Genomic DNA, 24,612 nt, shown 5'->3' with positions numbered 1-24,612 from the left:
ATAGAGGCCGTGGGTACAGTGTATAAACACATGCTCTTTCCTTACCAGAGGCTGAGTGCATGCTCATTCCATACCAGTGGCTGAGCGCATGCTCATTACCTACCAGAGGCTGAGCGCATGGTCATTAGATATCAGAGGCTGAGCGCATATTCATTACTTACAGAGGATGAGTGCTTTCTCATTCCTTACCAGAGGCTGAGTGCATGATCATTCCATACCAAAAGTCTTGTCCAGAGAAATTGGTTAGTAAATTCACAGTGTAAAGATCACAGTTTATACACATGAAATACTGGTAAGATAATATAATTTAATCACTTTATTAATGTTTATATCGGAACTAACTTCCCCGCACTGGAGTCCACGCTCGGCACACCATGCGCGCTACCACTTCCTATTCAGGCGCACACACGGTCATGCGCATGGTGCACCGAGCACGGACCCCGGTGTGGGGAAGCTAGTTCCGATATAAACATTAATAAAGTGATTAAATGCTTTAAAACTGTTTAAAAATATAAAGAAGATAAGCGCCGGCACCAGCTCACCCTGAGCTGGTGCACGCCATGTCCTGCTTATAAGCCCTATACGAAGTGGTAGGTTTCCTTTAAGAAGTTTGGAGGATTCCAGGACTTAAAACTCCTTCAGCAGCACCAAAGACACAAAGAACAGTTTCTTACTGACTGATAAAGACTAGATTGCTTTTGCCTATTCTGAAGTAGGTGTCCCCTGTGACCATTATGATTATAAATTCTTGAGATGACAAAGAGCTGAGCTTCCAGTGAGTAGCAGAGACATCATCGGCAGACAACAAAATACCTTCCATGTTTCCATGTCCACCCTCTCAGGAGAGTCACATTTCCTGTCTAGAACTGTCATAATCTAAGATCCTGACACTGAGAGAATTTGTTACAATTTCTCTGACATATTGATGACTGATGCCCTGAATATGTTACTGCCAGGAACCGACTACTCATAGGACTCCACACCATTGTTCACCAGTCACTAAATATTCCAAATCCATTAGGTATGGTGAATGCCAAAAATGACACATGCACAATGAATCCTTATCCAGACTACTCCACCCACCACATGGAGAATAAGGCTCAGAGGATCAAACTCTTATATTGTTCAGCAAATGCTAAACCTTATTGTACCCAATATCACCAAATATTATACTCCAGTCACATGGAGAGGTGTAAAACAGTGGGTAAATCTTGTGTAGTGCTGGTAGACTGGTGTATGTAAGGTAGTATAGTCATGTAAGTCAGAAAAATATTAATAAATAATTAAATTAAATAATGTTAAACAATCATAATAAAATAATAATAAATTAAGAAATGCTGGCTCTTGGTCTTTTCCAATGGGTGCCAGTGTTAATTCCACAGCCATCCAGCAGGCATCCAAAACAAACCTAGCCGATGCGTTTTATGCAAAGATTTTGACCTGTCAAGGGTGCATCAGCATTGCAAAGGTTGAATTCTGTTCCAAGCTCTACAGAAGTTAAATGACATGCCGCAGATTATACATCCCATGCAACACGCCACTACTGTAAATCCACAGATAATATGCCCTAAGGCTGCAGAATTTACACAGCGGTCATTTTGCAGCAGCAGCATGACTTGACTTCATTTTATGTCATACTTTTGCTGCAACAGGGGCCAGGCCTTAACCTTTGTGTTGCAATTTACATTTATAATCTTGAATAGGCAGCAATAAATTGACATCCCGCAAAAATCTGGCTACATGCACACTAACGTATGCCCGCTGGGTTGTAGCACGGCGGGCATATGTTCACGGCAATGGAGAGGAGGAGGGGTGACCCCTTCCCTTTCCATAGCGATGCATGGCACATGGCGCCATAATACGGGGAAAGATAGGACATGTGGTATCTTTTCCCCAGGTACGGAGCGGCACGTGTGCTGCACTGTTCTGCTCCATGCACCCATTGGTGGCCTATGTGGGACGTATATACGACTGCAAGCTTGTGGCCATATATATGTCCCCCATGTGTGAATTTAGCCTTAAAGGGGAATTGTCGTCTGGGTATTTATATTCAATTTCATTAATCTACCATATATAAACATTTCTTCAATTATGTTATTAAAAAAAAAAATTACCTGTGAAGATAATTTATCATAAATGTAGTGATATCGTCCTTAAGAAACAAGACCATGTCCTTGGATATGACCACCTGTGCTGTTTTTTGTATATGAAATGTACATGTATATGAAAAGTTTTTGTTTATGAAATGTCTGGCAGTTACTGCAGGTCCCATAGCCGTCCTGTGGTAATGATTGCTGAAGCCAGGTGGTCAGGCAGGTCTCGATAACGAATGTCTGGCCACCACTGCCAGAGTGCAGGGTGGTCGTATCCGAGGAAACTCATCTAATTTCTAAGGCCTCGGTCACACGTACCGCTAGGCGACGCTAGCGCACAGGGGGAGGTCCTCGGCCCAAACGCACATGCGTTTCCAGGCACAACATGACTACATTTATCAGAAATTATCTTCACACAGGAACTTATTTTTTAATAACATCCAATTGAATAAATGTTTATACATGGCAAATTAATTAAGTTAAAAGTGAATGCTTGATGAGGATACCCCTTTACGGCTGCTGAATTTACAGCTTAGTTATACACAACTATATTTGTATATATACTTTTCCGTATGATTTGGTTATCAGTATAGTATTTATAGGGAACGGTGGATATGCTTTCTATGGTTGTATACGCATGTCCAGCTGCGGGTGACTTTGCAGTGTTTACTGGGCAGTAGACTGAGCTGCTAGGAGTCTGCACTTTACATCTGTTACTTAGAAGGGAGGGAACAGCCACGCCCCCTCCTCTTCCCTGACCCCAGATGTAACCCACAGTCAGAGTGATCCAGACAGGAACTCATATACAGCTGAGCTCAGAGACGCACGCCACCTTCACAGCAGAAGACCAGACCCTGGTAAGTACACATCTAGAAGACAGAGCCATGCTGCACATGTGATAGAGATGATGTCAGGATATGGCTGATAACAGAGAGCAATAATTTGGAGCCCCCTGTTCAGAACATTAAAATAAGGTGTGGATAGCAGGTGTAGCATCCCCTTACATGTTGCAAGACCTAGAAGAAAGTGGTTTCTGTGGCAGCCGTATTGCAGGTACCGCAGAATTTGCTACAAAGCTTTTATAGGATCCTGGACAGTAGATCTGTTCTTGCAGCTTAATATTAACCTGGCATCTTATGCTGCTATTACGTAGAAGCCTGCCCAACCCAAATAATTCCCTGATGATTGCGATATGATGCTGGAAAATCATATCTATCAATTATCTTCCCTTCTACAGAATTCAGTGTAAACTATTATAGACCACGATGTAGATTGTGATGGGATATTCTGTGTATCTTATGTATAAGATGATATACATCCAGCAGGTTTAAGTCACGCATCTTCTTGTGGACCATATAGGTATAACCTGTGCATCTTCTGGTATATAATTATATGTGTACAGCTGGTATAGGTTATACATATTCCTGTATATAGTAATATAGACCATCTAGGTATAACCTGTGCATCCTCTGGTATATAATTATATATTCACAGCTGGCATAGGTTATACATATTCCTGTATATAGAAATAAAGACCATACAGGTCTAACCTGTGCATCCTCTGGTATATAATTATATATGTACAGGGAATATAGGTTATACATATTCCTGTATATAGAAATAAAGATCATACAGTTATAACCTGTGCATCTTCTGTTATATAATTATATATGTACAGGTGGTATAGGTTATATATATATTCTTGTATATAGTACTATAGACCATACAGGTATAACCTGTGCATTCTTCCGGTATATAATTATATGTGTACAGGTGGTATAGGTTACACATATTCTTGTATATAGTGATATACACCATACATCTATAACCTGGGCATCTTCTGGTATATAATTATATGTATACAGGTGGTATAGGTTATACATATTCCTGTATATAGAAATAAAGACGATACAGGTATAACCTGTGCCTCTTCTGGTATATAATTATATATGCGCAGCTGGTATAGGTTACACATAATCCTGTATATAGTAATATAGTGCCATACACGAATAACATGGGCATCTTCTGATATATAATTATATGTGTACAGGTGGTATAGGTTATACATCATCTTCTATATAGCGATATAACCTAGGTATCTATTGTGTAGCTGGTTTAAGTTTTGCATGTTCTTGTAAATTGTGATGTTGACCAATCGTGGTATAACCGGGATATCTTCTATATAAGAATATATATGGAAAGTTGATTTTAGTTCTCCATTCTCTTGTGTATAGTTTTATTGACTTATTGACTGGCTTAGATTGTGCGTTATCTGTTCATTATTGTACATATGAAGTTGGTATAAGATACAAATCTTCTTGCGGATAGTGAAGTGGACAGCGCTGGTCTAATCTGAGTTATATATATGTACAGCTGATATAAGATGAGCTTTGCCTGCTATGGACACCTGCAGTAGTTGCTTTTTTTGAGGTCACTGGTTTTATTGGTCTCGTCAGTCGCTGGTACAGTCTGAGCTTGCTGGAACTTGCCTGACACTTATGATATTGGAAGATGTTCGGTTTCACTCCCCATCCCCCTAATGTCCTTCATACATGTTTTATCCTAGTTGCTTTGCACCATGGCACCTTATGGTACTGAGTTTCTGGTATGATTGTTGACTTATTTAAGGCTTTGAACCAATATGCACGTTTCCGGCCTTGTAATACAGCAGATGTAACAGCTGGAATATCTGGGAAGAAGTAAATTGCACCACTGGGATTTCTAGGCAGTATAATCCAAGGAAAAAAATGTGAAGGTTGGGTGCATGGATCATTTACTTTCACTTTTTCTTTTAGTAGAAGATCAGGTTGGCCAGTTATCTGGACACGTGCGGGCAGAAGATCATGGAGAGAGGGGTCATCTTTTTATGTGAGTATTTTTGTCATCTTCAAGGATGACTATGGAATGGAAGGAGTTAACACATTGCTTACAAGAGCTTACAATCTATGAAACAAGAGGAAACACTGGAGGTGAAGGTGTCTTTAGTGCAGTTTTGAATTGCTGACCGAAGAGAACAGGTATGCTAGGAGACTGAGGGACTGGCAGTGACTGGCACAGACTGGAGGCATCTCTGATAAGTGTGGCTTTCTGCATTAATGTAAGATTGTAGATGACAGAGATTAACAAGTGAAGGACCAATTAATAGGAAATTACAGTAATCAAGTAAATCAGTGTGACAGGGTATTACAGGTTTCCAAGTCAGCAAAGGGGTGAATCCTGGAATTGGTGTTGGGGTGCATGTAGCCAGTGGTTGAACATAGGGTATAAATTAGAGATTAGAGTCTAGCACAACCCCAAGACAGCTGCCTGTTGCCCGGGAGTTATGATAAGACCACAGACAGAAATGTGAGATGTTCACTTAGTAGATGGAAGAAAACTGAAGTTCAGTTTTAGAAGGATTAAGTTTCAGGTAGAGAGAGGACATGATGTTAGAGACAGCAGACAGACAATGTTCTGTAGTAAGGTCGACCAATATTATTTTCGGGGCATAAAGATGATATGAAAACCCAAATCTGCTAATGGCTTGTCCACTGAGGAAAACGGAGGGATTTATATGAGTAAATAACCCATTGTACAGTGACTTCTCTTGTCAGCTATAAATCAATCTACTTAGCGTCTCATTTTCTGTACAACATAACCTGCAGTTTATACTGCATTTTCAGCAAAGTTTCCCTATAAGAAAATATTCTTGAAGTGTAATTTTGCCATATAACCTTACATTTATCAGTGTTTAACTAAACTTTACAGCAAATATCATAAATGAATAGTACAGATGATAAAAGTTTCCCTCCCTGTCTTACTTTATTCATGTTTATAAACCAGCTTTATAAACCATTCTCAGGAATTTAGGGAAAATGGCACAGAGAAGCTTGAATACTAAATGACGCTTATTATAAAGTATACTGTTACGAAACGCCACACTTTTTAAGTTAAAGTACAACTGTCATACCTCCCAACTTTTCTGGATGAGAAAAAGGGACTGCAATTTTTAACCCCCTAAGCAATGCCCTGGCCACGCCCCAAACCACAGGCCGCACTGCAGCAGTAAGCATCATGATTACAGTGTGAGCTCTGCAGTTCAGCCGGCAGACAGGTAGTCCTTACACAGCACCACGGGATGCGGAGGTGGGTACTAAGCATTTGATGGCACTTGTTTGTATGTTCTCTCTGTGTTTGCCAGGGTTTCCTCTCACACTCCAAAATACACTGGTAGGTTGACAGGATTGTGAACCCCATTGGGGATAGGGATTGATTTGGCAAAATAAAAAATAAAGGAATTATTAAAGGAAGGAAAGGATGTCTTGATGGACATGTGTCTATTTTCAACCATACAAACTATGATGCTAAGTTACTATGAATATCTGATACAATGTGCCAGTGGCACATTGTGACAGATCATGTGCAAAATTTCTATTTACTACTATATTGTAATATATGGTAGATTCAATTAGACACTCTAGGGTGAAAGTACCCTACAGTCTAAAATTTTTTTTAAAAAACCCTAAAAGTTCAAATCACCCCCTCTCTTTTCTCTAGAACTGATATAAAAATAAACAATAAATCTCATAAACACGTTAGGCATCTTCAAGTCCCAAAAGGCCCGATCTATAAATATTTAAAACCGCTTATTCCTATCGACGAACCCTGTAATGGAAAATAGTGGCCACATGTCAGAAATGCCACTCTTTTGCCATTTTGCAACACATAAAAATTTTTGTAGAAGTCGAACAACTAGTTGTACAGAACCCAAATTGGTATTAATGTAAATGTCATCTTATACTGCAAAAATTAAACTATAAACAGCTCCGTACACTGGAGTAGAAAAAACTTGGTCTCAGAAAAAGAAAAGGCCCTGGTTGTTAGTGGGTTAAGTCACATCCATCAGAATAGGACTGAGGGGATTGGGGAATCCTATTTGGCAGGAGGTCTATAGGAAGTGTGGTAATTAACTCTTTAGTTGCTGCTTGCCTATACAGACAGCATTCACAGAGTACCTGACATTATACTGCAGCAGCTGTGCACTCCCCGCCTCTGTCTTCCCAGGCTGAAGCTCAGTGAGGAGGAAGAGGGAGCAAGGAAGCAGGGACCTGCTGTTGCTTCACAAGTGATAGCAGAACAGGTCAACTGCAGATGATCCTCCGAGGGCTGCCCAGGAATCAATGTAGCTCTCAGCATGTGGCAGCATCTATGCCTGGCAGGAGATCTATTGCTAAAACAGCCGTGTGGGATGGCAGCATGAGGACACAGGGCTCTGCATGTTGGCCACCGCTGGGCTGAGGGAGTTGATAAGGGAGGTGCCAGGTGAAGGTGGAGATAGCAGGAGAAAGCTCTACCCCGCCTCCTGGCTTCACATTGTGACAAGGATGAAGGCGGGACAACCCCAGGTAGTGTGGGACAGAAAGGGAATAATATGGACATTCTCCCAGAAGTGAAAAACCGGGACTATCCCGCCAAATCCGGGATGGTTGGGAGCTATGCTACTGTAAAGTAGAGTTTTGCCTAACTCTGCACTAACCTAAAATAAGCACTTCTGTAATTTACACAATATTACTAGCTATCTGCATCCAGGAAGTCCCGCTCACTGAGGAAAAAAAAGCTGAGAGGATATTACAGATAGTCTCATATAACTATTAGTCCTATATCTCAGGATAGAAAGAAGACAGAAGCATGCTTCAGGTATCGTGGGAATTGTTGTCAAAGGCTCTCTCCAGCTGTGCTTAAACTATTTTTTGTCAAATAACTTTGCAGTTACGCTATAATGACTTTTCACAGTTTAGTATCATCGATAATATTCAGGTATGCTTGAAAAGATGGTCTGAATTTCTGCCTGACTTACATCTATGGCCTCTCACTTGGCCCAAACAGTTTCCTACATTCTACTCATGAGATAACATTGAAACTCTGTCTGCCCTGGAAAACGTGTTTGCAAGTTTTTTCCCAAATCTGCAGGGGAAACTGCCTGAAAGCATAAGGAGAACAGGAGCAAGGCAATTATTGAGATCTCTAAGAGACCAAAGATAAGACACAACCTACAGAACTAAATGCATAGCTCCCAACCGTCCCGATTTTGCCGAGAAAGTCCCGTTTTTCTTACCTCTGCCCCACGTCACAGGCAGCTATGAGATTGTCACGCTGTGTCCCGGCGCTGTGTCCCCATAGTAAATACTTTGAAAGCCAGAACTGATAGTACAGAATGGCTTCTACAGACATCGGGCAGGGAATCCTTTTCAGAGAAGTGTCGGCTTAGCGGAGAGCAGGGACCATGTCATCAGGTTCAGATCAGCATCTGTCCATTTATGGTCACTGCATCTCCTAGGGTTCCCCAGAGCAGACATCGGGCAGGGAATCCTTTTCAGAGAAGTGTCGGGTTAGCGGAGAGAGCAGGGACCACGTCATCAGGCTCAGATCAGCATCTGTCCATATATGGTCTCCAGGGCTTCCCCAGACACAAGCTCTTTATTTAATTAAATTAAATAGAGTTTTGCCCAGGCTGAGATTCGAACCTGGGACCCTCTGCACTGTAGACAGAAGCCTTCTGGTAACTAAGAAGTGTTATCTGCCACTGTTACACTGTGACAGACTTACTGCACTGATATATAGAGAGGGATCTTCTCAGAGGTTATTATTGTAATTATTGAGACTATTATTATTATTATAAATTTTATTATTTTTATTATTATGGAGATGATTATTAATAATAGTAAAAATAATAATCATCTCAATAATAATAATAATAATAATAGTCTCAATAATTACAATAATTTCTGAGAAGATCCCTCCCTATATACCAAGGCATTAAATCTGTGTCACAGTGTAACAGTAGTCATAGTTCTTAGTTACCAAAATTCTACACCTAGATAATCACAGAGGTTATAGCTCAGTTGGTTGAGGCACTGTGTCATTATAGTACATGGACACTGCAGGCTCTGGGTTCAAATCCCAATGAGGATAATTTTTTTTTTTTAATTGAGATGACTTTTATTATTATAATATGGCTAAAATTTGGGGCGTGGCCAGGGAGTGATTGGGGGGTGTGGCTCTTTCCCTTTCACAAATGTTGGGAGGTATGCTAAATGTCCTGAGGATAGCATTTTTGTCTCTGTACAGATGTAACAGCCAGAGCTTGTATTTTGCAGGTATTCTGATTCTGGCAAGGACTGCAGTGATTCGCGAGAAGTGTCAAATTATAGAACTGATAAGTCTTATGCTAAGTTATGAAAACCGCATTTTATATATGGTGAGTATAAATCCACCACTAGGTAGGTAACAAGTTTTATGGAAATGGGTAATTGATTCATAGATTATCTGCTCGGAAGTTGGGAATTATTTTCCCAAGACAATTAAAATTGGCTTCTACCTCATGGGGGTTATCTTATTTCAGACTTGTTATTATGCTAGTATGTTGGTGTGTGTCTACCTGCCTCAGTTTTAATGTTGTTCCAGGTCTGAACCATGGTAAGATATGGTAGGATACATCTATCACCGCTTCTTAATTACTTTGCCGCACTAATATTTTAACTGTAACATAGTCATAGGATCTTGGAGGGCAACATTAGATATGAGATTCTAACAGAATGGCCCATATTTATCAAAAGCAGTGCAAACTGTACTATGTGCAGTTTGCCTCACTAATGTGCAGGGTGCTCCAGATTATTGAATATTGGTGTACGTTCTTCATTAATCTGGCTAACCCTGCACTGCTCGAGAAGTGTGCACCAACTTTTTTTTGCTGCACATACAGCATGCAACACTATTAGGTTGAGTTGCTATAATAAATGCACAGTCTGAATCGGCACCAGCACGCCCCTTTAGGTGCAGTACTCTATAAATACTCTTTATAAGTACATGTGCAAGTAGGTTGCAAAGTCAGACAGTAAACTGGCACAAACCTTTAATAAATGTGGCGCAATGTTTTTGTTAGCTGATCTTTCATATCGATTGTCTCTGAGATCCATAAAATTTCAGTACCTCTTGATATTAATTTTGTGGTTTCTCCTTGCAGCACGACTACTTTCCCATCGATTATAAACTGCCTGTGAAGTATGAAGAAATCCTTCAATGTCAGAACATCACTAGCTTGGTATAAACAGCTGTGTGTATTGTCATATGTAGACATTGTGTGTCCTCTTTTATTATGTTTTATCTGCACATTATGAAGACTTGTCACCCACGGTGGGGTCAGAGCAGCTGTTATACATTTTGATGGATTATCTAGTTTTGAGGGCAAGATTGTCCTCTCTTGACCGTTTTCAAGGGAATACTGCTGCCAAGACCTAAGGCTGCAATGATGGAGGAGGATATTAAGGAGCTGGACAAGATCCCTGATCTCAGCAACTGGGTGCAGTGCACCCCTGAAGTAATGGATGAATTTATCTTAGATTATAGTTGAAATCCTGTACATTCAATGGAAGGCAGTTAACTCTAAAGTGCCTAGGAAAGCCTCAGATCCCTGGAATATGATTGACTTTTCTTTCTCTCAGAGCTCCACTCAGGGTGTCCTCCACAGTTTATTATATAACCATGGGTGGATGATATATGTCTCCTGTTCATCATGCAGGATATTGTGCGTTACATGCATCAATTGCACGGATACTGAAAATTAAAAGCCCAGCAATGGTTTCAGAACTCTAACACTTTGCAAAGCAGCCAACAAGAAAATTGTTATCCCTCAAGTGCTCCAGTAGAGGGAAGGCTTTCCATCCTCTCCATCCTGGTGGCATACATCTATATGATTTTTCTAGAGAAAAAAACTTTGTACATGGGTGTCTGGATAGGGTACACAGGCAGGAGGACCATCATGGGAAAGATTAGCAGAAAGCAAAGTGCGATAAGTTCACAAAGGACCAACACATCGATAAATACTTAAGTTATCATGACCTCACCACAAAATACCATACATTTATTTTCTCATGTTTCTTGGTATTTGTTCTATGTCTTCTAATTTAACAAAGGAGTGTAATGTGTTTTTCACATGCTTAACAAAAATTATAAATGTAAATAAATACATTTCCTATATGGATCAGTGAAAGATGCAATGCACTCATATTGGGGCTCATTTACTAAGGGTCCGTGGACCACACAAACGTCGGATATTCAGCTGATTACCGTTTTGCACCGCATTTAAAAGGGGATTGTGGTGCCCGCAATCGGATTTTGGCTCTGACACGCCGGCTTTCATGCGTCACGAATCGGGGGGCGGGTCGTCGAACAATCTGATGGATTCGGACTGAGCACGGGATGTAACATTTGAATTTGTGTCGCAAGCCATGCACTTACATGCACCGCGAAGAAGATGGTGAACTCCGGCGGACCTGAGCGGGTAAGCAACACAAGCAGGAAATCGGGTGCACAATCTTAGTGAATCGCGCTGGAGTCCATTATCATCGGACAATGCACAGCGGGGATCGCGCAAGGAACAGTTAAGTAAAAAATGAAGGGGCATTTTTCATGTGTCTCTCACAAATGTGGCATGCTGGAAGTTTTATGCTGCAGCACATTCATGAAAATACGCATTTCTGACACATGGAATATAATGGGTCAGTGTCCGATGCAATTTTAGTCACAAACTTGTGTGGGGATTGTGTGTGGAAAACATTTGTGTGAAAGGACCCTAAGTCTCCCCTGGCTTATAATGTACATCTGTCATCAATTTACCTGTTTCATAGAGACTATGGTAGTGCTACATTATTGTTTCTGTCTAAATCCCTTTCTTGCAGTTTAGCGATGGGATCACAGTGGATGAGCTGCGTTTTCTATGGGGCATAGTCAATGAGAACATTTTGCTCAGTATGTTGCGCGCACTACCGGAGAGACACCCTTCTCGCTCCTATATCAACGACTTGAAGAACATATTTAAGAAGCTACACAATGGCATTCAGGTAAGACATGTTGCAGAAGCTCCCAAGATGCCACCTAACATTTGTTCATCCAGCTGTAGAGTATAATGCAGTGCTGCTATGTTAGTGACATGAGCTGCAACTAGAGATTGCCCACGTACATCCTTCCTGGGTCTCTTCTTCTTTTGACATGCAGCTCTGGATGTGTCTGAAGTATAGACTACGTAATGTCAGAATTATTATCAATGTTCTGGCTGTAGCTCTTGTCGCGTAGCGCCAATAAAAAAAAAAAATAATTTGAAGTTGATGTTTGATGGTTAGAGTTTCCCTTTAAAATCTGCTACATGCAAAAACATCCTCTCCTGTTACATTTAATTATTCTAATTTTTTGTCTTATTAACTGGCAGCTGATTTGATCTTTTTGTGGCTCATGCATGGCTCACTAACAACCACTTACCACTTCCCCGGCTCACAGATTCCACCATGTTTTTAATAAGGTGAGGTCATCCTATAATTGTGTATTTTACTCTGGTCATTGTATACAACAATGTATTCTCCCAATGTATCAATACCTGCAATTTTTCTTTACCCTGAAAATAGCTAAAATGAAAAACTGAAATATTGCTTTTATTGCTTCTATGGATGAATAAGAAGGACACTCCTAAGCATATTAGATGCTGCTTCTACTATATTGTTGCAATTAGCTTGGGACTTATGATCCTGCAGCTCTCACTTGCTCATTGTTGTATGCTCTGTCTTGCATGTTATTTGGGCATCAGTAGTGGAAGGAAGGATACCCTTCCCTTCATGGCTCATTGATCAGGTACTGCGATGGAACAATAATTGTACAACTCTATCTCACTGTAGATACATTTGCCAAAAATACTTTCTCACCCCAGTGAGAAACAGGAAAAGCAGGAAATGGCATCTGCCAGCACCAACTGCAGCATTTCGTTACAGCTGTCCCATTTTCACATTCTACCCCAGTCATATCCAGATCTAATCTTCTCATGACCCTTTGAAAGCGAAGAAGAACTTTTAATAGATGTATATTGGTAAATTACTTAATATCCTGACCCTCACATTACAAAAAAAAAACAAAACATGAGGTAAAGTGGCCATCCCCTTTAATCATCAGGCAGTTCCCATATAAAAGGGAATCTGTCACCAGGGACCTCATTTTCACTAAAGACAGGTTGCAAAAGTCCATCACAGCTGCATTGCAAATATGCCTTTCTGCTTTCTCTAAGCATTTGGATTGCAATATAATTGTGTGTTATAACTTCGCTTGCACACAATCCTCTGTGTAGTCCCAGGGGTTGGGCTTTGGTTTGGATGCGTTTCAAAAAACAACATTTGACTTGACTGTGCTGCAGACTGCTCAGCTCTCAGCCTCCACCTTTATGCTCCCGTCCTGGGGGCTAAGAGCTGAGAAGTCTGCAGAGAAGTCACATGTTGTTTTTAAAATGTATAAAAAAAAAAAGCGCAACCCCTGGGACTACACAGAGGATTCTGTCAGGGTTAAAGGTAAGTTAAAACACACAATTACACTCACCGGCCACTTTATTAGGTACACCATGCTAGTAACGGGTTGGACCCCCTTTTGCCTTCAGAACTGCCTCAATTCTTCGTGGCATAGATTCAACAAGGTGCTGGAAGCATTCCTCAGAGATTTTGGTCCATACTGACATGATGGCATCACACAGTTGCCGCAGATTTGTCGGCTGCACATCCATGATGCGAATCTCCCGTTCCACCACATCCCAAAGATGCTCTATTGGATTGAGATCTGGTGACTGTGGAGGCCATTTGAGTACAGTGACCTCATTGTCATGTTCAAGAAACCAGTCTGAGATGATTCCAGCTTTATGACATGGCGCATTATCCTGCTGAAAGTAGCCATCAGATGTTGGGTACATTGTGGTCATAAAGGGATGTACATGGTCAGCAACAATACTCAGGTAGGCTGTGGCATTGCAACGATGCTCAATTGGTACCAAGGGGCCCAAAGAGTGCCAAGAAAATATTCCCCACACCATGACACCGCCACCACCAGCCTGAACCGTTGATACAAGGCAGGATGGATCCATGCTTTCATGTTGTTGACGCCAAATTCTGACCCTACCATCCGATGTCGCAGCAGAAATCGAGACTCATCAGACCAGGCAACATTTTTCCAATCTTTTACTGTCCAATTTCGATGAGCTTGTTCAAATTGTAGCCTCAGTTTCCTGTTCTTAGCTGAAAGGAGTGGCACCCGGTGTGGTCTTCTGCTGCTGTAGCCCATCTGCCTCAAAGTTGGACGTACTGTGCGTTCAGAGATGCTCTTCTGCCTACCTTGGTTGTAACGGTTGGCGATATGAGTCACTGTTGCCTTTCTATCAGCTCGAACCAGTCTGCCCATTCTCATCTGGCATCAACAAGGCATTTCCGCCCACAGAACTCCCGCTCACTGGATGTTTTTTCTTTTCCGGACCATTCTCTGTAAACCCTAGAGATGGTTGTGCGTGAAAATCCCAGTAGATCAGCAGTTTGTGAAATACTCAGACCAGCCCTTCTGGCACCAACAACCATGCCACGTTCAAAGGCACTCAAATCACCTTTCTTCCCTATACTGATGCTCAGTTTGAACTGCAGGAGATTGTCTTGACTGTCTACATGCCTAAATGCACTGAGTTGCCTCCATGTGATTGACTGATTAGAAATTAAGTGTTAACGAGCAGTTGGACAGGTGTACCTAATAAAGTGGCCGGTGAGTGTATATTGTAATGCAAATGTTTAGAGAAAGCAGAAAGGCAGATTTGCAATGCAGTTGTGATGGGCTTCTGTAACCTGTCATTACTGAAAATTAGGTCCCTAGTGACAGGTTCCCTTTAAGAACACTCGACTTACAGATGACCCCTCCATGCCCACTGCTACCTCTTGTGAAGCTCTCTCTATGATGCTATTTTAATGTAAATTTGACCCAGGCTGCAATGATCAACTGTGAGAGTTATCCTATGTGTCAGTAATGAAGCTTTATTGTTATTCCTTGTTCCCATTATAATCCAAAATTTGGAAAATACTATTGTCATGTTGATTTTAAAAACTGGAGTTACAGTTAAAAAACATACCTGTTCCAAGTTGCACACACATTCAACATAAGAACAAACCTACAGTTTGGCAAGCTCTGTGCATAAAGGAAAGGAATTATTATTATTATTATAAAACCTTGTACATACCCCAGTTCCTTCCTTTACTTGCTTTAGTAAGTTTGAAGCATTATTATGAGTATAGACACTAAGTAACCCTGTGAGAGCAGCTCTGCATGTGGTTGAATGTTCCTTGGTGACACAGATCTTCAGGAATGTGTATCTGTTTGTAGTTTGTGGTGTTTGTTCATTTTACTTAAAACTTTGTTCTGTTTTTGCAGCCCGAGTTGAGTAACACCATTAATGATATTTTAGCAAGATTGTTGATACCAGGGGACAGAGTGAAAGGTGTTGCTCCGAAGAATCTGCTAGATGATTGCTTCAGATTGCTGGATGTCTTATACCAGGAAGAATGTGACCTGTGTTTGCCCAGGTCACATTCAGAGGATGTGCTCTGCCCTAATGGAACGGTTCCAGGTTTTTCTGCTGCTCAGAGGTTACCCTGCTAGAGGATATAGCGGCAACCCGCATTCACCCTATCACTGGAGTCCCCTTATGTGCAATGAGATGGGTGAACGGCTCAGGGCAGAGTGTGCACTAATGTCAGGAGAACCCAATGAGCTCTACCTCACCCAGCCTGCCAAGATTCAGAAGGATAAGCTCAGCTGCTCTGTGGATATGGACCAAGAGACCACTCCTTACCCAATGCAAAGGTTAAGCCACTGACTTACCCCCAGCACTCATGTACTCCACCATCCCTCTCTGCCTGCTGATGTACAATATAAATGCACAGTGATGTCCAGTATGAGGTCAGGTAATAACATTACATGTCTAATGGAAGAGCTCTGGCTACAGGAGGGAGACTTCAGTGTTCTCATATGACCTGTTGTGAAGGATCTGCTCGCCCTTATACATCTGTCCTTACTGGATTAATTTACTATTAAGAATTAGTACTCCAGACTTTAGACGTGGGAACACTGGAAAGACCCAGAGTTTAAGGTTTGCCTTTCCTTTTTTTTTTTTACAGTTTTTTTGTAACACAGGAAGGTGGAACAGGCTGGACAGCTATTGGATTCATTTATTTTTCTAATATATATTAGGTGTCAAAATAATTTTCTAGTAAATTGTTAACACTCAGTGCATCTGGTAAGCTGCTTGTAAATAGTTTCAACTTTTGAGAGGTACTATCCCCCTTTTATATAGGAATGTTATATAGTCTCTCCATAACCAGAAGAGCTACGTGGGGACATTTATCATGCTTTTCCTACAAAATTCTAGCTTCAAAGTCGCAGAATAGGACAGTCTCTTATTTTATACAAATACCAGTAGAAGTTACTTGACCATGCATGGCAGAGGCGATTTATACAGTACAAGTTTTATTAATACTGGATCGTCACAGTGCGGAGTTACCGTCAGCGCAATTCTGAGTGAAAAAGATGAACTAGAAAAAAGAATAAAAGTCATGAGGGAAGGATGCAACAAAACCGGAAGAACAGCGAGCATAAGACAGTTACACATTTTTAAGACACAGTGTTAGGGGTTCAGTTCCCCCCAATATTTCTAACATCATACAGAATGGGGTGAAACATGGCAATAAAGCAGAGGGTCCGGCACCCAGAGGTCAGGCAGCAAGGTTACAGATACAGGCCAGTGAACACACATACAAACGGAGACACAGAAATCCAGTGTAATGGGGAAGGGGGACTCTGTACAACAATGTGTTATACAAACACAGGGGGCTTCATATATAAAGGTACTGACCAGGCTGTCCACACGTGGAACATAGAGGGGGAGGGAAGCTTTGTGCTTGCAAATGCTTTTCCTTGGTCTCCTGCATATTCTCTATAACCAAGGGGCCTCAGGACTGATCTTTCATGTGATGCATAGCTGCTGGGATGGGACTACATCTTTACACTGGGATAAAAAAAAATTCTATTTATTCTATAAGAGTCACACCAACGTGCATCATCTCCGGCTCCAATAGGATTCATCCTCTTATCGAAGAGATCAAAGGGAGCCATAAAACAAGCGATAAATGTGATGTCATGAGTCGTTCCGTCCTTGATCCATCACCTGCATTATCAGAAGTCATTGCCTTCTGTCATCCTCCAGTAGCAGAATGGCCATAGCCCTATGATGGGAGTCACCAATACTGCATTTTTATTGCCGGTTGATCCTATTGCTAAAGTTTGGGTCTCTCTGCTGTGGAAGAACCATTACAGCTCAAGGTTAGGCCTATTCCTCAATATAGACCGTGTCCTAAAATGTCAGCAACTAACAGGGACCTTCAGATGATCCTTTGTTGTATGGGATCCACCGCTCCTGTCTGTTATCTGGTACCATAGGTCATTCAGTTCACCAAAAGAAGACGGAGCATAAGAAACTAAAGAACATCTAATTTCTGCATTAAAATGCTCTGTAATCTCTACTCTGCTGAGATCCGAGCAGCAAAAGTTACAGGTCCAAAGCCTGTTGCAAAGCATAAAGCATATAATAGTGTCTTCTCACCATTTATATCAACGTCTCCACATGGCACACTATTTAGGCATCATGTGGACATTGATATGGACAGGGATCTCGATTACAAGGTGAAGTCTACAGTCTACACCTGAGATGGTGACAATCTGTATCCCCTGGTGGTTATTCATATCACTCGCTTTCCACCTCTCTTGTCTTTTTACCTCACCCCTGTGGCCGCTTGTAGGGTAGTCCTTGGTCACACGTCTCTGATTCACTGGGGCATATGTATAATTATAGTTCTTCTGCTGGCACACTTTTGTATCTCAGTTTTTTTTCTTATTAGTGGTGTGAGTTGTACTTCTATTTGCTCTCTAATTTGCTCAAAAATAAGGGGTGAAGAAGGTGCAAATCAAAGAAAATATCTGTCTTGCGCAGACACATTAGGAACACTGCAACAGACACACAGCGGCAAACTTCTCAAGACCCTGGTGTAAGCGCAGAAAAATGTGCAAAAAATAAAAAATGTGAAAAAATAAGTCAAAATAAAGATACACATCCCCATCTGTCTTGTGTGTGGCTTCTTGCCACCTTTGCTGATGAAACAGGCTGCCCAGACACATTAGACATCTGACAACCAAACTGACATGTAGGAACCCCCTGATCTTTCTCTCACTTTGCCAATAAATGATTAGTTACAGCATCCAATGTCTATGGCCAGCTGTGGCATCCAGAGTTACTTACATGGGACCACTCCATGCACTTACCAGGGCAAGGAGAGGAAGTATGATAAGTGTTATGAAAGAAGAATAGATGATAGAGGTGGGTTCCAGTGGTGGGACCTGCACCTTTCTCAAGAATGGGTTCTGTTGGATTCTGTGCATGCCTGGCCACTCGCCATACGAAAGGGCTGAAAAAAGCAGGGCCTATACTGTCTGATATTTTCGCCATTCATATAGAGTTCAATCAGTTGAGGTCAGTCAGAGGGAGAGGGTTAGCAGAACCAGTTCTTGCGATAGAAGCTATCATATATTTATGACGTGGATATAATCAAGAAGGGAAACCACTTTAAGTAAATAGTTGCATTCCCCATGACATAATCAGACTGCGTGGACATACTCCCAAATTGGGACATCTATAAAACCAAATATAAATTTGTAGGATGAATAACACCATAATGCAAATATAAGAAAATATGATCCACAATACATGAGGAATTCAATTATTTAAGAATAATAAGTCATGACAGGTAACAGGTCCTCTTCATAAGGAAAATCAAGGCAACTGATCTCACAGGTGGAGGCTTTGAAGTACTGATCACAGCAGATATTTTACTTCCTCTTTATGTGATGGTTAACATTGAACAGAATGACAGTCATCTGAGCAGTGGCAAATTGGTTTAAGATGCAGATCATTTGATCACAGTCTCCACCCATGATGTCAGGAGATGGTTATGGGGTTTTTCTGTTACTGTCAAAGAAATGTAATAAGGTTGCAAAATGACACATTTCATTGTCTTCACTTCAAACTGTCAAGGGTTTTATGTACAATATGATGTACATAATGAACTGGACATACAGCAACGTACTCACAGTCTCTCTCTACAGATCAGTGCTGTCATACAACCATCCAAAACAACCAATGAACCTACGTCAACCTTCAAATCTCAGACCAAAAATCCTTATTTCTTAACAACTTCCTGCACCCTTCAGAAAACACCTGCATAAGCTGCTGCTCACAAGCACAACCTATTACCACACCCAAAGCAGCCCTGTCTCCATGTGTCTGCTTTCTCAATGGATTAGTGCATACATCTGCAATACCTCCATCAGTTATAGAAGTGGACCACATTTCCACAAATTATCCTTCACCCAAATGGCCACATTTTCATGTATATACAGCAGAAGTAAAGTATTACAAAAATAAAAGTCCCTTCCCTCTACGCTGAGATATCACATCTGATGACAAGAAATTCAATGTCCATTACCAGAGGCTGCAACATTAAGAAGTATCAAGACTCCACTCCTTGTGTGGTTATAAATTATGATTTACAATAACAGAGGATTGTTGTAACTAGAATTTCTCAGTGGTGCAGCCTCAGGCATCTAGGGATCAGTTTTCACATTTTTGAGTTAATTAAAGGGACTTATTATAATTTCTTTTCTAAATTTTCACCAGTTATAATCTTTTTTTTACCTATGATTCATCGAGGTATTATATTATTCCTGCAAAATCTGGTGACATATTCCTGCAGGTGTCCTAATCTCATTGTTACTGCAGGAGAATTTAGGTTTCTGCTACAAGGGAACTCATTGCAGTTCTCCACCTGGCCAGCAGGTGGTGATACAATATCGCTACATATTTTAATATTGATCTGTGACCCTGGCTCCGCCAGCAGCTGCTAAAAATATTCTCTGTCTCATTAGATCTAATTCTCCGCACTTCCTTCTGAGGAGATAACATTATCCTGTTATTAATCTCTGAAAAAATACAGCTCTATAGTAACGGCCCTCTACAGGGGCCACATCTCCTGGCCAAGGGGCTGCATTTCCCTCAAAAGGCCTTTAACTGGGATGACATTTCCATCAAGTGACCCCTGCATACAGTCTGTACAACTAAGACATGTGCCTTGTATCTGTCAGCAGTTCTTCAGACAAGCCTATAAACTGTGTTCAGGAATGAGTTCACTTTAAAGAGGTGGCCCCATCAAATCTTTAATTTTTAATGGCCCTTTAAATGCACTGAAATAAAACTAAATAAACTGAATTTAAATAGTTGTTTTCCATGGGCAATAAATGTTATGGTGCAGGAAAGTTGTGACGCTGTTACCAGCGATGATGTGCCATATGAGGTGGCCTGTTTATGGCACGTCATTAATGGGGAAAAGCCGTGCACATACAGGTTTTGTTGTGTTCATATTCAGAGCATTGAGGGCCATTAGAAAAAAAGAAAATTAGTGAGGAAACCCATTTAAGGAAATGTCTTTCAAACAGGTAAGATTCATACAATCTACAGGACTCATAAATTAATGGTGTAAAATCTATAAATCCTAAGTGCTATTTCTACAGGTCATCAGTGCGGTGCCTTATTACTGCAGAACCCACTATGCGTGCCTGCTGCATATTGCCCACCATATGGTGCTCAGGCACAGGTGACACTGGGAACTGCTCCTCCCTATGGCTGGGCACAGTGGTGGCACAAGGCTTGTTCTGAATGGCACTAGAAGAGAGGCCTCTGTGATCGATAAAGGCAGGATCCCTGTGAGATCAGCTATTCCCCCACTACCACGAGGCCAAGAAATGGAAGAATGTTCCAGCCCAAGTCCATTACTGAGCCAGAGGGACTCTTCCACCTATTGTTTGAGCGAAAATCTGCCACAAACGCGGCGGCCGCTCAGTGTCCAAAACAAACACTTGGCACAAAGTGTACAGTAAGAACGGTTGAGTTTTTGGGGGGCTGTGGGGCACCACGGTGGGTCATCCAGAGTCCTGCAATGCTTTTTGTGTAGTGGAAACATTGCATCCACCGCCCCTCACAGCCCCGACCAGTGTGACTTTTAGTTATAAAGTCCAGAACCAGACAATTCTTGTAGCTTCGTCAGGTGGCGTGGTCCTTCGGTCACTTGGCTGCAATGAAGATAAAGCCATGAGATGTGCTTCAGCAGATACCGGGTCCTATAGAGCAGCCACTATAGTGTACAGAATAAGGAAACCAGTGCAGCCCATCCTACTCCTCTTTGTGATGCAGCAGCAACATCTACTGACACTATGTTCATTGCAGCACTGTATGCCACTGCGTAGGTGAGCTGCTCCTGTGGGGAAGGGGGGGCTCGTGTTATTACAGACCAATCATTTCATCCTAACTCTACTTCATCAGCAATGGTCTGTACAGTAACCACCATTGTATGGAATGGTACAGTACCACTGATGCATGGAATGGTAAAAATGTTTAAGTCAGTCACCAAACTTAACCCTTCTAGCCCTGGACAGAAAGGATTAAGCACCCCTTGGTTTCTGGATTTGCTTGCGTCACAGTATATTTCACTCCCCTCCCCCAGAGCACCAATCCTCAATCCTATAAAACCTCGAATCAAGATCACAAGATCCGGGGTGCAGAACGATCGTTAGTCAGGGTTCGGCGTAACCGTACTCCTCTCCGTATGGATGCAAGCATATCACCTGCTGGTGGTTCTGACCCGTTCCCTCCACCTGTTGGGGCAGGAATCTGACTCTTGTCTGGAGCAGAAGGAAAAGGGAACTGCCCATCCCCCAAAGCATGTGCTCCCGCTACAAGTTCCCCTATCTTTTCCACTAGACTGTGACGATTTGCAGCCAAGAGACCTCCTCCCATGTCTTCCTCATCTGCTCCTCCCCCTCCATACACAGACATTTCTCCTGCACCCCCCCAAGCTGCATTAGGGAGACTGAGGCGCTTGGGGGAGCACTTGGCATAGTCTAGGGGGCTCCCATCATCTGCTCCTAAATAGAAAACGCACTCTTCACTTCCAACACGAGAGCGCCCCCCTAGTCCTGCGCCAGGAGAGTCGGGCACAGTAGGTGTTCTTACTGGCACAATAGGGGGGCGACAAGGAATGGGTCCGGCATTAGATAAAGTACGTCTGACAGTCGGTTTTGTGGAAGGAGTGCGTCTTATGGTGGCCACACCTGGCGTTGATCCTGATTGTGGCGGGGGAGGTGCAGATCCAGAGGGAGGCATGTTGGTGGGTAGACCGGCTGTAGAGGCTGGCCTCTTGGTTTGTAGCATGCGCCGATAATTTTGTGCCAAACTGCTGCTTCGGGGAACCGTGGAGGAACGGTCAAAGTCCCCAGAGCTCTCGCCATCTGCATCTCCATTCACTGAGTAACAGTCATAGTCAGAACCTGTGCAGGTGTAAATGACAAGTCAGAAGAAATTAAAGCAGGTAATGTCTACATTACAGAGAGACACAGTCCCATGTAAATAACTGGATCATGCAACGTTCGCCAACTTTCTAATAGAATGTATTTCATTGGCATTTTCCATTTCCATTTCCAAACATTTGATAGTTTGCTATTGTTTTATCCAATCTAGAGAAGCCACTATAAGGCTACATTCACACTGCCGTTGCCCGCCCGTACCGTACAGTAGCGGGCAACGTCAGTGCACGGGGAGAGGAGGAGGAGGTGAGCACAGTATTACGGCACGGCGCCGTATTACGGCAAAAGATAGGACAGGTCCTATCTTTTTCCGGGTACGGTGCGGCACCGTACCGCTCCCGTAGGGCGCAGTGCGCCCATTGACGTGTATGGAGGACGTATGTCGGCCGTATATACGTCCTCCATACGTTAGTGTGAATGTAGCCTAAGCTTAACACAATACATCTCCTGTCCTATGGATCAGTACAGCTCAAAGTATCCAGAAGATTGTCTACAACTGTCACATTAAACCTTCAGCCATGAGAAGTAAGAATCGGGTTTCAGTATCTACAAGTTTCCATTATACAGTACATTGTTTCAGCTTATATACAGAGGTCTGTACCAGTGCTCTAAGCCTGACTTGCAGAGGTGAAAATAAGTATTTGTCACACTGCAGATTGTGGGTAGGAAAACTTGCACGGAGAATGGAGAGGTCTGGAAATATGTATTTATCACACATTTCAACTGTGAGAGATTAAATCTAAAAAGCAAAACACATTGTATGAATAGGAAATAATTATTTAGAATTTTATTGCATGAAATAGGTATTTGATCCCCTACAACCAGCAAGAATTCTGGCTCTCTCAGCTCCTCCTACTCTGCACTCATTACCTGAATTAATTGCACCTGTTTGAACTTGTTTCCTGTTGAAAAGATACCTGACCACACACTCAATCACACTCCAACCTCTACACCATAGGCAAGACCAAAGAGCTGTCTAAAGACACCAGTGACACAAGGCTGGGATGAGCTACAGGACAATAGACAAGCAGCTTGGTGAGAAGTGTAATTATGATAAAATAGAAGAGATACAAGATGACCGTCAATCCTTCACAGTCTGGAGCTCCTTGCAAGATCTCGCCTCTTGAGGCAAGGATGATACTGAGAAAGTCAGGAATCAGCCCAGAACTACACAAGAGGATGTGGTCAATGACCTAAAATGAGTTGGGAGCACAGTCTCAAAGATTATCTGAAAGGACATCTACCACCAGGTTGAAGGATTGTAAACTAAACACACTTACGTACTGGTGAGTGCCCCCTCTGGCAGGTTCCACTTTTGTTTTATCTTCTTATGCCTTTATTTTTAAGAAAAAAAGGTCTAAAATGGAGCCCAGGACCCCCCATGCTAATTTGCATATTTTCAAAAAACTTTTTTTTTTGCAAAAAACAGGGCATATGAAGCTAAAAGAAAAGTAGATCCTGCCAGAGGGGGCACACACTAGAAAGTAAGGGTGCTTGGTTTATAATCCTTCATTCTGGTGGTAGCACACTACACCATTATGGGTCGAATCCTGCGGGGTATGCAAGGTCCCCCTGCTCATAAGTCCAGGCCCGTTTGAAGTCCGCCAATGAAAATCTAGATCCAGATGTGGCATGGAAGAAGATCATGTTGTCAAATGAGACCAAAATGAAACCTTTTGGTATCAACTCCATTTGCTGTGTCTGGAGGATGAATAAGGATGATTACAACCTCAAAATCACCATTCCAACCATGATGTATTGAAGCAAAAACATCATAATTTGGGGGTGCTTTTTTGCAAAGGGGACAGGATGACCACACCTTATTAAAGGATGGATGGATTGGGTCATGTATCATGAGATTTAGGCCAACAACCTTCTTACTTCATTAAGAGCACTGAAGACGGATAGTGGCGAGATCTTCCAGCATGACAATGACCCAAAACACACAGCCAGGGCAACTATGGCTCTATAAGAAGCATGTCAAGGTTCTGGAGTGAAGCTCTTTCTAGCCAGGCTCCAGACCTGAACCCAATTATAAATCTGAAGGGAGATGAAACTCAATGTTGCCCAACAACAGTACTGAATAAAGATCTGCAATAAATCTAAATATGAAGAAGTTGGCTAAAATCCCTGCTGCGGTGAGTGCAAACTTGGTCAAGAACCCCAGGATATATCTATA

General features: G+C 42.0%; 2 protein-coding genes across 6 annotated transcripts in view; one reads left to right on the top strand and one right to left on the bottom strand.

The window, feature by feature from the left end:
* The first annotated feature begins 2,759 nt into the window (after nt 1-2,759).
* On the top strand, nt 2,760-18,025 carry IL34 (interleukin 34). 3 transcript variants are annotated; one of them, XM_072116985.1, is made up of 6 exons: nt 2,760-2,950; nt 4,892-4,961; nt 9,230-9,330; nt 10,096-10,173; nt 11,810-11,971; nt 15,342-18,025. In XM_072116985.1, the coding sequence occupies exons 2-6, from the start codon at nt 4,937-4,939 to the stop codon at nt 15,567-15,569; spliced, it is 594 nt and encodes a 197-aa protein (XP_071973086.1). In that variant the 5' UTR covers nt 2,760-2,950; nt 4,892-4,936; the 3' UTR covers nt 15,570-18,025. The 3 variants fall into 3 exon arrangements, with proteins under 3 accessions (XP_071973086.1, XP_071973084.1, XP_071973087.1); XM_072116983.1 differs by having other exon boundaries at nt 2,761-2,950; nt 4,889-4,961; XM_072116986.1 differs by lacking the exon at nt 4,892-4,961 and having other exon boundaries at nt 2,762-2,950.
* MTSS2 (MTSS I-BAR domain containing 2) overlaps nt 16,417-24,612 on the bottom strand; it is a 42,730-nt gene continuing 34,534 nt past the window's right edge. For all 3 annotated transcript variants that reach the window (XM_072116980.1, XM_072116981.1, XM_072116982.1), the window contains exon 14: nt 16,417-22,397. In XM_072116980.1, coding sequence (XP_071973081.1) covers nt 21,613-22,397 — 785 coding nt within the window. In that variant the 3' untranslated portion in view covers nt 16,417-21,612. The remainder of the gene's footprint in view (nt 22,398-24,612) is intronic.

The sequence above is a fragment of the Engystomops pustulosus genome, chromosome 7 (genome assembly GCF_040894005.1).
Source record: "Engystomops pustulosus chromosome 7, aEngPut4.maternal, whole genome shotgun sequence".
NCBI classification, from domain to species: domain Eukaryota; kingdom Metazoa; phylum Chordata; class Amphibia; order Anura; family Leptodactylidae; genus Engystomops; species Engystomops pustulosus.
The sequence above is the reverse complement of the archived record's forward strand: the minus strand, read 5'-3'. Positions and strand labels throughout refer to the sequence as shown.